The sequence below is a fragment of the Salvelinus namaycush genome, chromosome 3 (genome assembly GCF_016432855.1).
Source record: "Salvelinus namaycush isolate Seneca chromosome 3, SaNama_1.0, whole genome shotgun sequence".
Taxonomy (NCBI): domain Eukaryota; kingdom Metazoa; phylum Chordata; class Actinopteri; order Salmoniformes; family Salmonidae; genus Salvelinus; species Salvelinus namaycush.
Window position 1 is genome coordinate 45,951,075 of NC_052309.1, and position 14,741 is coordinate 45,965,815.

Below are 14,741 nucleotides of genomic sequence, written 5' to 3' on the forward strand. Positions count from 1 at the left end.
GACCATGCAGTAATATCTAACAAGTAATCTAACAATTTCACAACTACTACCTTATACACACAAGTGTAAAGGAATGAATAAGAATATGTACATATAAATATATGGATGAGCGATGGCCGAACGGCATAGGCAAGATGCAGTAGATGGTATAGAGTACAGTATATACATATGAGATGAGTAATGTAGGGTATGTAAACATTATATAAAGTGGCATTGTTTAAAGTGACTAGTGATACATTTATTACATCCAATTTTTTATTATTAAAGTGGCTAGAGATTTGAGTCAGTATGTTGGCGGCAGCCACTCAATGTTAGTTATGGCTGTTTAACAGTCTGATGGCCTTGAGATAGAAGCTGTTTTTCAGTCTCTCGGTCCCAGCTTTGATGCACCTGTATTGACCTCGCCTTCTGGATGATAGTGGGGTGAACAGGCAGTGGCTCGGGTGGTTGTTTTCCTTGATGATCTTTTTGGCCCTCCTGTGACACCGGGTGGTGTAGGTGTCCTGTAGGACAGATAATTGCCCCCCGGTGATGCGCTGTGCAGACCTCACTACCCTCTGGAGAGCCTTACAGTTGTGGGTGGAGCAGTTGCCGTACCAGGCGGTGATACAGCCCGACAGGATGCTCTCGGTTCTGCATCTGTAAAAGTTTGTGAGTGTTTTTGGTGACAAGCCACATTTGTTCAGCCTCCTGAGGTTGAAGAGGTGCTGTTGCGCCTTCTTCACCACGCTGTCTGTGTGGGGAGACCATTTCAGTTTGTCCGTGATATGTACGCCGAGGAACTTAAAACTCTCCACCTTCTCCACTACTGTCCCGTCGATGTGGATAGGGGAGTGCTCCCTCTGCTGTTTCCTGAAGTCCATGATCATCTCCTATGTTTTGTTGACGTTGAGTGTGAGGTTATTTTCCTGACACCACACTCCGAGGGCCCTCCCCTCCTCCGTGTAGGCCGTCACGTCGTTGTTGGTAATCAAGCCTACCACTGTAGTGTCGTCTGCAAACTTGATGATTGAGCTAGAGGCGTGCATGGCCATGCAGTCATGGGTGAACAGGGAGTACAGGAGAGGGCTGAGAACGCACCCTTGTGGGGCCCCAGTGTTGAGGATCAGCGGGGTGGAGATGTTGTTTCTTACCCTCACCACCTGGAGGCAGCCCGTCAGAAAGTCCGGGACCCAGTTGCACAAGGCGGGGTCGAGATCCAGGGTCTCGAACTTAATGAGTTTGGAGGGTACTCTGGTGTTAAATGCTGAGCCGTAATCGATGAACAGCATTCTTACATAGGTATTCCTCTTATCCAGATGGGTTAGGGCAGTGTGCAGTGTGATTGCGTCGTCTGTGGACCTATTGGGGCGGTAAGCAAATTGGAGTAGGTCTAGGGTGTCAGGTAGGGTGGAGGTGATATGATCCTTGACTAGTCTCTCAAAGCACTTCATGATGACAGAAGTGAGTGCTACGGGGCGATAGTCGCTTAGCTCAGTTACCTTAGCTTTCTTGGGAACAGGAACAATGGTGGCCCTCTTGAAGCATGGGGGAACAGCAGACTGGGATAAGGATTTACATTTACATTACATTTAAGTCATTTAGCAGACGCTCTTATCCAGAGCGACTTACAAGTTGGTGCATTCACCTTATGATATCCAGTGGAACAACCACTTTACAATAGTGCATCTAACTCTTTTAAGGGGGGGGGGTTAGAAGGATTACTTTATCCTATCCTAGGTATTCCTTAAAGAGGTGGTGTTTCAGGTGTTTCCGGAAGGTGGTGATTGACTCCGCTGACCTGGCGTCGTGGGGGAGTTTGTTCCACCATTGGGGTGCCAGAGCAGCGAACAGTTTTGACTGGGCTGAGCGGGAGCTGTACTTCCTCAGAGGTAGGGAGGCGAGCAGGCCAGAGGTGGATGAACGCAGTGCCCTTGTTTGGGTGTAGGGCCTGATCAGAGCCTGAAGGTACGGAGGTGCCGTTCCCCTCACAGCTCCGTAGGCAAGCACCATGGTCTTGTAGCGGATGCGAGCTTCAACTGGAAGCCAGTGGAGAGAGCGGAGGAGCGGGGTGACGTGAGAGAACTTGGGAAGGTTGAACACCAGAAGGATTGATTGAATATGTCCTTAACTTCTTGCGAATATAGGGGGTGCTGTTTTGACTTAGCATAAATCGGGCTCCAGATTAAACGGCTTCCTACTCAATTCTTGCTCGTACAATATGCATATTATTATTATTATTGGATAGAAAACACTCTCTAGTTTCTATAGCCGTTGGAATTTTGTCTCTGAGTGAAACAGAACTCCTTCTACAGCACTTTTCATGACAGGGAGTGAGATTTCAGACATCTTGGCCCCTGTTCCCAGGTCGGTTGTAATGTCCCTGTAAATGCTATGGAGAAACAGACACTGCCTACGTCTTCCTCTGGATGTCAGTACGTGGTGACGCTTTGAATGGAGTCGATTGCGCAATCAGGGCCTGTATAAAACACCAAATACCGGAAGTAGCTTTCTTTTGCTGCCTGCGCCTGACGCACGAAGGACATCGGACTTGCCTCCTTCCAAGCGGTTGTTTAGCCAGTAATATTTCTCCGGTCATGTTTTTACTCGTTATAGGTGTTAAAAACATCATAAGGTAGTTAATTTGAACCGTTTTATAGCAATTTATATCCGTTTAGGGCGATTTTATGGCATTTCTGTGTAATACACTTTGAAGCGCTGGGCACTTTTCGAGTGCATGGTGAACGTTAGTGACCATTTCGACCGGACAAGAGGAGATCTTTCGACCAAAAGACGATTAGACCGGAGAAAGGATTCATTGCCCAAGATTCTGATGGAAGAACAGCTCATAGTAAGAACAATTTATGATGATAAATCGTGTTTCTGTCGAAAAATGTTAAACGCTTATGCCGCCATTTTGTTTGGTATAGCTTCGCTTGGCGCAACCTGTATTGAAAAGTAAGGATAATTTAAAAAATGTAATTCAGCGATTGTATTAAGAATTAAATTGTCTATCAATCGCTGTCCACCCTGTATTTTTTTAGTCAAGTTTATGAGTATTTATGTATAAGACTAGATCACTGTCTAATATGGCGCCCGACATTTTCTGACCAGCTGGGCTACTTTTCTCATTGTCTAACCATGATTTTGGTGGCTAAATATGCACATTTTCGAACAAACTCTATATGTATGTTGTAATATGATGTTACAGGAGTGTCATCTGAAGAATTCTGAGAAGGTTAGTGAAAAAATTAATACATTTTGGTGGTGATAATGCTATCGCTCTTTTTGCCGTGAATCAATGCTGGGGTAATGTTTGCACATGTGCTATGCTAATATAACGATTTATTGTGTTTTCGCTGTAAGACACTTAGAAAATCTGAAATATTGTCTGGATTCACAGGATCTGTGTCTTTCAATTAGTGTACGCTGTGTATTTTTAAGAAATGTTTTATGATTAGTAATTAGGTAATACACGTTGCTCTCTGTATTTTTTCTAGTCGAGTTGTGATGGTGGGTGCAATTGTAAACTATGATTTATACCTGAAATATGCACATTTTTCTAACAAAACCTATCCTATACCATAAATATGTTATCAGACTGTCATCTGATGAGGTTTTTTCTTGGTTAGTGGCTATCAATATCTTTATTTGGCCGAATTGGTGATAGCTACTGATGCAGTAAGAAAATGGTGGAGTAAGAAAATTGTTGTCTTTTGCTAACAGTGGTTAGCTAATAGATTTACATATTGTGTCTTCCCTGTAAAACATTTTACAAATCAGAGATGATGGCTTGAATCACAAGATCTGTATCTTTCATTTGGTGTCTTGGACTTGTGATTTCATGAACATTTTTTTTTATGATATCCCTGTAACTTTAGGCTAGGCTATGCTAGTCAGCTTTTGTGTTGGGGGGGATCCCGGATCCGGGTTTGGTAGGCGTTAGAGGTTAAACACACCAGCCAGCTGGTCTGCGCATGCTCTGAGGACGCGGCTAGGGATGCCGTCTGGGCCGGCAACTTTGCGAGGGTTATCATGCTTAAATGTCTTACGTAGACCACGGAGAAGGAGATTGTCCCCACTTGCTTCAAGATGTCCACCATTGTTCCTGTACCCAAGAAAGCAAAGGTAACTGAACTAAGTGACTATCATCCCGTAGCACTCACTTCTGTCATCATGAAGGCTAGTTAAGGATCATATCACGTCTATCTTACCTGACACCCTAGACCCACTTCAATTTCCTTACAGCTCCAATAGATCCACAGACGATGCAATCGCCATCGCACTGCACACTACGCTATCCTATCTGGACTAGAGGAATACTTATGTAAGAATTCTGTTCATTGACTACAGCTCAGCAATCTTTTACTGAGGAGTGGCTTCCATCTGACCATTCTACCATGAAGGCCTGATTGGTGGAGTGCCGCAGAGATGGTTGTCCTTCTGGAATGTTCTCCCATCTCTACAGAGGAACTCTAGAGCTCTATCAGAGTGACCATCGGGTGCTTTGTCACCTCCCTGACCAAGGCCCTTCTTCCCCGGTTGCTCAGTTTGACCGGGCGCCAGCTCTAGGAAAAGTTTTGGTGGTTCCAAACATCTTCCATTTAAGAATGATGGAGGCCACTGTGTTCTTGGGAACCTTTTTTTTATACATTTTTTATTTCACCTTTATTTAACCAGGTAGGCCAGTTGAGAACTGCGACTTGGCCAAGATAAAGCAAAGCAGTGCGACACAAACAACAGAGTTACACATGAAATAAACAAACGTACAGTCAATAACACAATAGAAAAAAAGTCTATATACAGTGTGTGCAAACGGCGTGAGAAGGTAAAGCAATGGGGACCTTCAATGCTGCAGAATTTTGTTGGTACCCTTATCCAGATCTGTGCCTCGACACAATCATGTGTCGGAGCTCTACGAACACTTCCTTCGACCTCTTGGCTAGGTTTTTTCTCTGACATGCACTGTCAACTGTGGAACCTTATACAAGTACCTTTCCACTACAGGTGGACTCTAATTTAATCCATTATAGAATAAGACTGTAAGGTAACAAAATGTGGAAAAAGGCAAAAGGTCTGAATACTTTTCGAAGGCACTGTATGTCTGTTATCTGAAAGGGAAAAAACAGTCATTGTCAATTAGCGTTTGATAATATAATCAGCATAATTGACAATTGTCACGTTCTGACCATAGTTCTTTTGTGTTTTCTTTGTTTTAGTGTTGGTCAGGACGTGAGCTGAGTGGGCGTTCTGTTGTGTGTCTAGTTTTCCAGTTTCTGTGTTTGGCCTGATATGGTTCTCAATCAGAGGCAGGTGTTAGCGCCGCGCAGGTGCGCAGGTGTTAGCACAGGTGTCTGCCCAGCGCCGCCTGAGCTGCCCGTCTGCCCAGCGCCGCCTGAGCCGCCCGTTTGCCCAGCGCCGCCTGAGCCGCCCGTCTGCCCAGCGCCGTCTGAGCCGCCCGTCTGCCCAGCGCCGTCTGAGCCACCCGTCTGCCCAGCGCCGTCTGAGCCGCCCGTCTGCCCAGCGCCGTCTGAGCCGCCCGTCTGTCCAGCGCCATCTGAGCCGCCCGTCTGTCCTGAGCCGCTAGAGCCGTCCGTCAGTCAGGAGCCGCTAGAGCCGTCCGTCAGTCAGGAGCCGCCAGAGCCGCCCGCCAGTCAGGAGCCGCCAGAGCCGCCCGCCAGTCAGGAGCCGCCAGAGCCGCCCGCCAGTCCGGAGCCGCCAGAGCCGCCCGCCAGTCCGGAGCCGCCAGAGCCGCCCGCCAGTCCGGAGCCGCCAGAGCCGCCCGCCAGTCCGGAGCCGCCAGAGCCGCCCGCCAGTCAGGAGCCGCCAGAGCCGCCCGCCAGTCAGGAGCCGCCAGAGCCGCCCGCCAGTCAGGAGCTGCCAGAACTGCCCTTCAGTCCGGAGCTGCCCTTCAGTCCGGAGCTGCCCTTCAGTCCGGAGCTGCCCTTCAGTCATGAGCTGTCCTTCAGTCATGAGCTACCTCTCAGTCATGAGCTACCTCTCAGTCATGAGCTGCCCCTCAGTCATGAGCTGCCCCTCAGTCCGGAGCTGCCCCTCAGTCCGGAGCTGCCCCTCAGTCCGGAGCTGCCCCTCAGTCCGGAGGAGTTTCTTCAGTCCAGAGGCGTCTTTCAGTCCAGAAGTGTCCCTCAGTCCTGTGGGACCATTTATTAGGGTTCCCAGGCCAGGGTCGGCGGCGAGGGTCGCCGCTCAAAGGACGTCACTGAAGCGGACAAAGACTATGGTCCAGCGCCAGAGCCGCCACCGCGGACAGATGCCCACCCAGACCCTCCCCTATAGGTTCAGGTTTTTGCGGCCGGAGTCCGCACCTTGGGGGGGGGGGGGGGGGGGGGTACTGTCACGTTCTGACCATAGTTCTTTTGTGTTTTCTTTGTTTTAGTGTTGGTCAGGACGTGAGCTGAGTGGGCATTCTATGTGGTGTGTCTAGTTTTCCCGTTTCTGTGTTTGGCCTGATATGGTTCTCAATCAGAGGCAGGTGTTAGTCATTGTCTCTGATTGGGAACCATATTTAGGTAGCCTGTTTTGTGTTGGGTTTTGTGGATGGTTGTCTTCATGTCTTCGTGTGTCTGCACCAGACAGAACTGTTTCGGTTTTTCACATTTTGTTGTTTTGTATTTTTTAGTGTTCACGTTTATTGGCTTTAATTAAACATGATGAACACTAACCACGCTGCGCTTTGGTCCGATCCTTCGTCCACAGAAGAAAGTCGTTACAACAATGACCTCACCTTGACTGGAATGAGCATGTTCCACCAGAAATTAACAACAACACAGGATACATGTCATTAAAGGTGAAGAAAGTGACTAACGGACTAAACTCCCAGTCTTACCTCAGCAATACTACAGCTGGCCAAGGCGAAATTAAAAGTTATTGCAACCTTTAACTAATCAATAAATAGATATAGTAAACAAAGACAGTTGTTTAATACGCCTGAAGACCGTGCGAGTCAGGCAATCGATGGCGAACTCTATCAACTAACTCCACCGTACAAGCACAAATTCTGAAGCCGGGATGTCATCATAGAATTCATGGCACAAGAATAGCAGGGGTGTAGGTATTCACAAAATGGTTGACCTTAAATTTGACTTTTTTCCCCCTCTCCTTTGCCAAAGAGGCCCTCTTATTGTCTGCTCTCATTGCAGGTTTAACCAGTCAATGAGAAAGACTTCTGGAGGCATGTAGACAAACTGTTTTGATGTAATACAGTTCTGCTGTAGCAATGCAATAAGAGAGAGAGGTTTGGCGTGTATGAATTTCTCCTTCCTTATGAAGGAGGCTTATTCTCTCCTTGAAGCTTGAGTCAGGAAGTCCATTATTTGACGAACTGGAAAGGTGTAGCATTTGGCCAAAGGGTTTTCACGCTAAACCCCAATATCACCATCATTTCTGAGAGGAGGCTGATTGGACAGGTTAAGGTTAAGACTGATATTGTAAAGTAAAACAATGGTGAAACAGAGCATATCAGTTTAGATTTCAGGCTAGTGAATCTTCAAATTCAATCACAAACAAGTAACACCCTTTCTCCTCTTCTCTTCTTTCATTTTTGCATTTACGTTTGAGTCATTTAGCAGACACTCTTATCCAAAGTGATTTACAGTTTCATCTTAAGATAGCTGGGTGAGACAAACACATATTACAGTCATAGTAAGTACATTTTTCCTCAATTAAGAACTTGCCAGTGCTAGTATGAAAAGACAAGTGTGATTCTTTTTTTCTCCTCCTCCCATCCCCTCCCCTCCTCCATTAAATACATCCACCCTGTCTACCTCCTCCGGTAGATCAGGAGAGCTGCTCCAAAGCTGGTGCTGGGAGATAAAGTCATCTAATAATAGCACTCATTTGCACTTCTCCGTCCCTTGTCAGATCTCTCGGACTCCCCACTCCCTGTGTGAATACGTTTGGCTGTATAGAGTGGCCCATTTTGCACTGGGAAGTCCCTCCCTCAGAAAAAAAAGTTTTTTGTTCCTCTCCATATTTTTTACTACTACTACTACAATAATATTAATAGTACATTTAATTTGTATAGCGCTTTTCATTACAGAGTTATCTCAAAGCTAAAAAGAAAAGGTATACATATAAATAACAAAATATCAAAGCAGATAAAATAGCAATAGTGGGCTAAGTGTTAACCTGTTTGGCGTGCAAGCCCGACGTCGGTACACTTATGACAACAGCCAGCTCAAAGTGCAGGGCGCGAAATTCAAAATATATATTTTTTAAATATTTAACTTTCACACATTAACAAGTCCAATACAGCATATGAAAGGTACACATCTTGTGAATCAAGCCAACATGTCCGATTTTTAAAATGTTTTACAGGGAAGACACAATATGTAAATCTATTAGCTAACCACGTTAGCAAAAGACACCACTTTTCTTACTCCATCAGTTTTTTACTCCATCAGTAGCTATCACAAATTCGACCAAATAAAGATATAAATAGCCACTAACCAAGAAACAACTTCATCAGATGACAGTCTGATAACATATTTATTGTATAGCATATGTTTTGTTCGAAAAATTTGCATATTTCAGGTATAAATCATAGTTTACATTTCAGCTACAATCAGAAATTGCACCGAAAGCAGCCATAATATTTACAGACACCAACGTCAAATACCTAATTACTCATCATAAAACATTTCTGAAAAATACATAGTGTACAGCAATTGAAAGACAGGCATCTTGTGATTCCAGACAATATTTCCGATTTATTAAATGTTTTACAGCGAAAACAAAATGTAGCGTTATATTAGCGTAGCCACAATAGCCAGAAACACTTGGGCGCCAACGACCAGTTCACATGCACGACAGATATTAGAAATAGCATCATAAAATGTTTCTTACTTTTGGTGATCTTCCGTCAGAATGTTGGACAAGGTGTCCTTTGTCCAGAACAGTCGTTGTTTGGATCTGGAACGGCAAATTTCCCTCATCATTTAGCATGGGCACTTGCCAAGTGGCACGGATCTCTCCAACGTCAACAAAGTCAGAGAACGGAACACGGCAAAACTCCCGAAAAAATTTCAATAATCTGATTAAACTATATTGAAAAAACATACTTTACGATGATATGGTCACATGTATCAAATAAAATCTAAACCGGAGATGTTAGTCGTCCATAACGACAGCTAAACAGAAGGCAAATCCATGTCCCCTTTCGCGCGCTCCAGAAACAGGAAATGGACGGTCACGTCATACAAAGAGCTTTAATTCCACCTCAGACCAAGATAAACACGAAATTTCTTCTCTCACCGCCTCTTGACAACCAGGGGAAGGTGTATGAAGTGTACGTAGACTCTTACGTATCATGCCCATGTATAGGCAGGAAGTTGAACAGAGCATCGATTTCTGACATTCCACTTCCTGGTCAGGAAATGTGCTGCAGAATGAGTTCTGTTTCACTCAGAGAAATAATTCAAACGGTTTTAGAAACTAGAGAGTGTTTTCTATCCAATAGTAATAATAATATGCATATTGTACGAGCAAGAATTGAGTACGAGGCCGTTTGAAATGGGCACCATTTAACTGGCTACTCAATACTGCCCCTTGCAGCCATAAGAAGTTAAATACATTTTAGATTTGGGCTAGGACTATGAAAAAGATATTCTGTGGAAGAAGGTTTTAAGGCCCGTTTTAAAAGTTCTGAGTGTTGGACCAGCTCTCAGATGGTCAGGGAAAGCATTCCATAGGCAAGGGGCAAGGGAGCAGAAGGCTGTGTCCCACATAGTTCGGAGACATGTCTTGCGGACTTGAAGCAGTAGAGAGTAGCTGGAGAGGAGAGTGCGAGTGTGAGATAGCTCGTGATTGAGATGAGGTTGCTGATGTGGGTGGGGCTCAATCCATTCAAGTCTTTAAATACAAGCATGAGAATTTTGAAGTCAATGCTTTAGTGATGTGATCTGACTTCTTGGTCCTGGTCATCCTAGAGAAGATGAAGGCGTAGATGAGTTTCTCTGCATCTAGCGGGGAGAGTGATGGTATGAACGGTGGGAAAATTATGTTTCACATATTGGTTTTATGTGGGCATCGAAGGACTTCAAAGGACAGGATCAAACTTGACACCTACGTTGAAGATGACAGAGGACAGGGGGATGGCCTGGCCGTTGATTGTAGGGCAGATGTTTCCAGCACTAGTGACCTACTTGGGTGTCCCAATAAGCACAGCCTCAGTCTTGCTACTGTTCAACTGGAGGAAGTTTTCTTTCATCAATGCCCTGATGTCCTCTAGGCAGCTGCTGAGTTTTCCTAGGGCAAAGATTGTTTCCAGTTTGGTGTTAATGTAGACCTGGGTATCGTCAGCATAGCAGTGGAAGTTGATGTTATAATCTCTGAGGATTTGTCCGAGAGGGAGTATGTAAATTAAAAACAGGCTAGGCACCAGCGCTGACCCCTGTTGGACGCCACATGTGACGGCAGACTCCTTCGATCTGGACTCTACAATAGTAATGTATTGCTTCCTATTGGAGAGGTAGGAGGAGAACCAGTTCAGAGCTATTCCAGAGACAGCAGTGTGCTCTCTGAGATACCACAGGAGGATACTGTGGTCTATGGTGTCAAAAGCAGCACTGAGATCTAAGAGGAGGAGGATGCTAGGAGATCCAGAATCAACAGCCATCAATCAGTAGGTCATTGGTAACTTTAACCAGAGCTGTTTCGGGTGCTGTGCAAGGGCCAGAAGCCAGACTGGAAAACCTTGTACAACTGGTTAGATGATAGATGTGATTGAAGATGGTTTGCAACCACCTTCTCAAGTGCTTTTGATAGGAAGGGGAGGTTGGAGATGGACCTGTAGTTGGATAGGATTCCCTGGTCAAGGTTGGGTTTCTTCAGTAAGGGGGTGACTGCAGCTGTTTTGAAGATCGATGGTAGCTATCCCATCAGCACGGAATTGTTGATCAGTTTGGTGCCAAACATAAGCAGGCTAGATTAGCAGGTTTTGAGTAGGGATGTAGGTATAGGGTCAAGGGAGCAAGTGGGGGCCTTTATTTTAGAGATGATTGACTCCCCAACAGCAGATGTGACTTCTGTAAAGTTGCTGAAGGGAGGGGCAGTCTGGGTTGGGGTTTCCGGAGGTGGGGTGCAGGCCATCTTAGAGGCTTTGTTGTTTGTCCTGATGGTGTCAATCTTTGTCTTGACAAAATCTGAGTAGCTATTGCACTGCTCAAATGAGGCTGCAATAGAGCATGGGTTTGCAAGGTTGAAAAGGCAGTTGATGGTAGAGAACAGGGTTCTGGGGTTACCTTTGTTATTATCAATCATGGCAGAGTAGAAAGCTGGTCGTGCTGCTTTTAAGCAGAACCTGGTAGTCTTTATAGGCCAATCGGTGGACAGAGGCCCTCCTTCCTCCAAAGTCGCTCAAACTTACGGCCATGAGTGTTCATTCTGCGCAGTGAACCAAGGAGACGACCTCTGGAATGTAAATTTTTTTCAGGGGCAAAGATGTTCAGGGTATTACTCAGAGTGCTGTTATACAGATTGACCATGTCATCGAGGACTAGTTCATTGTAGTCAGATGTGTTCATGAAAGAGGGATGGGCTAAGTTTCTTCAGGTTGCGGAATTTAATGGCCCTCTTTGGGCAGTGGAGAGGAGTTGGAGCGGTCAGAGGCAGTGTGACAACCTTGTGGTCAGAGAAGCATAGCTCAATGACACCCAAGTCAGAGGCAGGGACATCGCCAGTGATAATGAGGTCCGAGAATTTGGGCTGGAACATTTACATGTTGCACAAGGTTTAGACAGGGGAAAGAGACAGTTCTGTTGTTTTAGAGTGTACAACATTCTGCAGGAATGCAGTTGCAAGAATAGCAGCCATTTTAGGAATGCAATGGTAACTGTAATTGGTAGCTGTGGTGGACAAATAAAACAGTATGTGGACTAGGCTGTCATTATATTATTATGATACTACTTCTGCTAAAAAGCATTACCCACTACAATAATCACCTGAAAAAAATGATTGTTACTTCAAAAGAAGCCAGGTATTATTTCCTCCTCCCTTTTTTAAAAACTTCTATTGATGTCTGTTTTGCTTCTGTAAACAGTGACACAGAATTCAGGCCCCTCGGTTTTGTTGAGTGAAATGCTGCTGCAGTTGAACGGAAAGAAAAAAGAGAATGTTTGTTATTCTCATAGTCAGCAGTTCTGGAAATTAGCAAGAGCTCCTCGAGTGGGGAGTCTATCATCTTCACCATGTGTCAGTCAAAGGTCACACATTTCAAAGGTTTCCTTTCACAGGCGCAGGAGAAGAAATAGAACGAACGCACAGGACGGCAAACTGGAATATGACTTAATTTTCTCTAGCCCTTAATCTAACCCTTCCTCTGTCCTCTGCTGTCCACCCCTCTCCCGCCAACCCTTCTACATTTCTTTGTCTCTTTCTTTGCCTTTTAGCAATAAAAAACAACCAGTTTTTCATCATGGTGGGGATCTCACCTTAAAAAAAAAAATTGTATCATCATGAATAATTGCTCATCTCCATTTTACTGTAAACTCAAATCTATTATAATGCCTGTGCCCTTCGCCGTCCCCCGCCTCGGCGCCGTTAAAGTGTGCCTTCTGATAGGCCAGTGATATATGTGAGTGTTTTATTGGAGTGATTGACTGGTTTTCCCTTGGCTGTGCTGTAGGTCCTCCCACTATCTCCAGCACCCAGACCCAGCAAGCCCTCTATGGGGAGAAGGGGCAGATCAAGTGTTTCATCCGCAGCACTCCTCCTCCCGACCGCATTGTGAGTCACTCATCCCTCCTTTCTAAAAACATTTATTTTAAAGACTGAGTTTGGGCTGTCTGTGTTCCAACCTATGAGGGGCCTTATTGGTTGAATCATGGTGAAGACATGACACAGCGTAGACCGTGTTCACGCCTAAAATGATTTCCTGAAGTTATATACCTGAAGTTATATACACTGGGAAATACCGTGCCTTCAGAAAGTATTCACACCCCTTGAATTTTTACACATTTTGTTGTGTCACAGAGTGGGATTAAAATGGATTTGTCTTTTTTAATGGAATTAATGGAAAATAAAACACTAGTATACAGTATCTTGATTAGAATAGTATCCAACCTCCTGAGTAAATACCTTTGATTCACCATAGAATCACCATTAGCAGAAATTACAGCTGTGAGTCTATCTGTGTAAGAGCTTTGCACACCTGGATTATAAAATATTTGCCCAGTATTGTTTTAAAAAATCTTCAAGCTCTGTCTAGTTGGTTGTTGATCATTGCTACACAGCAATTTTCAAGTCTTGCTGTAGATTTTCAAGCCAATTTCAGTCAAAACTGTAAATTAGGCCAATCAGGAACATCCAATGTCATCTTGGAAGCAACTCCAGTGTATATTTGGACTGTTTTAGGTAACTGTCCTGCTGAAGGGGAATTTGTCTCCCAGTATCTGTTGGAAAGCAGACTGAACCAACTTTTCCTCTACGATTTGTCCTGTGTTTAGCTCTATACCATTTATTTTTATCCAGGCTGTATCACATATGCCCGTGATTGGGAGTCCCATAGGGCGGCGCACAATTGGCCCAGCGTCGTCCGGGTTTGGCCGGGGTAGGCCATCATTGTAAATAAGAATTTTGTCTTAACTGACTTGCCTAGTTAAATAAAGGTTAAATAGAAATACAAATAAAAAATAAAATAAAAAAACTCTCTAGTCCTTGCCGATGACAAGCATACCTATAACATGATGCAGCCACCACCATGCTTGAAAATACGAAGTAGAGTGGTACTCAGTGATGTGTTGTCTTGGATTTGCCCCAAACACAACCTTTTGTATTCAGCACATAGTGTATTTCTTTGGCACATTTTCTGTACTATTACATTAGTGCCTTATTGCAAACCGGATGCATGTTTTGGAATATTTTTATTCTGTACAGGCTTCCTTCTTTCCACTCTGTAATTTACAGTGTGTTAGTATTGTGGCGTAACTACAATGTTTTGATCCATCCACAGTTAGCACCTATCACAACCACTCTGTAAATGTTTTAAAATCCCCATTGGACTCATGGTGAAATCCCTGGGCGAGTTAGGAACGGCATCTGTATATTTGTATTGACTGGGTGTATTGATAAACCATCTAAACTGTAATTAATTACTGCACCATGCTTTAAGGGATTTTCAATATCAGTTTTGTTTCGTTTTTTTTACCCATCTACCAATAGGTGCCTATCTTTGTGAACCATTGGAAAACCTCCCTGGTCTTTGTACTTGAATCTGTGCTTGAAATGTGTGGGGTACAGAGATGCGGTAGTCATTTAAAAATCATGTTAAACATTTTTATTACACACAGAGTGAGTCCATTCAACTTATTGTGTGACTTGTTAAGCACATTTTTACTCCTGAGCTTATTTAGGCTTGCCATAACAAAAGGGTTGAATACCTCTTCACTCTAAAGATTTCAGCTTTTCATTTTGTATTAATTTATAAACATTTCTAAAAACATAATTCCACTTTGACATAATGAGGTATTGTTTGTAGATCAGTGACACAAAATCTAAATGTCATCAATTTTAAATTCAGGCTGTAACACAACAAAATGTGGAAAAAGTCAAGGGGTGTGAATACTTTCTGAAGGCACTGTAAGTTAAAAAGTAGTTTAACTTTGAAATATAAGCTACAAAGACAAAACTAATTGGCTACAGTGCATGGTGTGTAATGCATTTCGACATCAGTGTCTTCTTAAAGGGATCGTCCAAATTACACATTTACTTATTGGCTTCCTTAGCATTCCACAGCATGGATTGTT

The 14,741-nt window shown here is 44.1% G+C and overlaps 1 protein-coding gene across 1 annotated transcript in view; it reads left to right on the forward strand.

Moving 5' to 3' along the window:
• The window catches only part of LOC120043891 (kin of IRRE-like protein 3), a 203,504-nt gene that overhangs the window by 164,310 nt on the left and 24,453 nt on the right, over positions 1-14,741 (forward strand). The window contains exon 10 of the mRNA XM_038988494.1: positions 12,623-12,723. Coding sequence (XP_038844422.1) covers positions 12,623-12,723 — 101 coding nt within the window. The remainder of the gene's footprint in view (positions 1-12,622; positions 12,724-14,741) is intronic.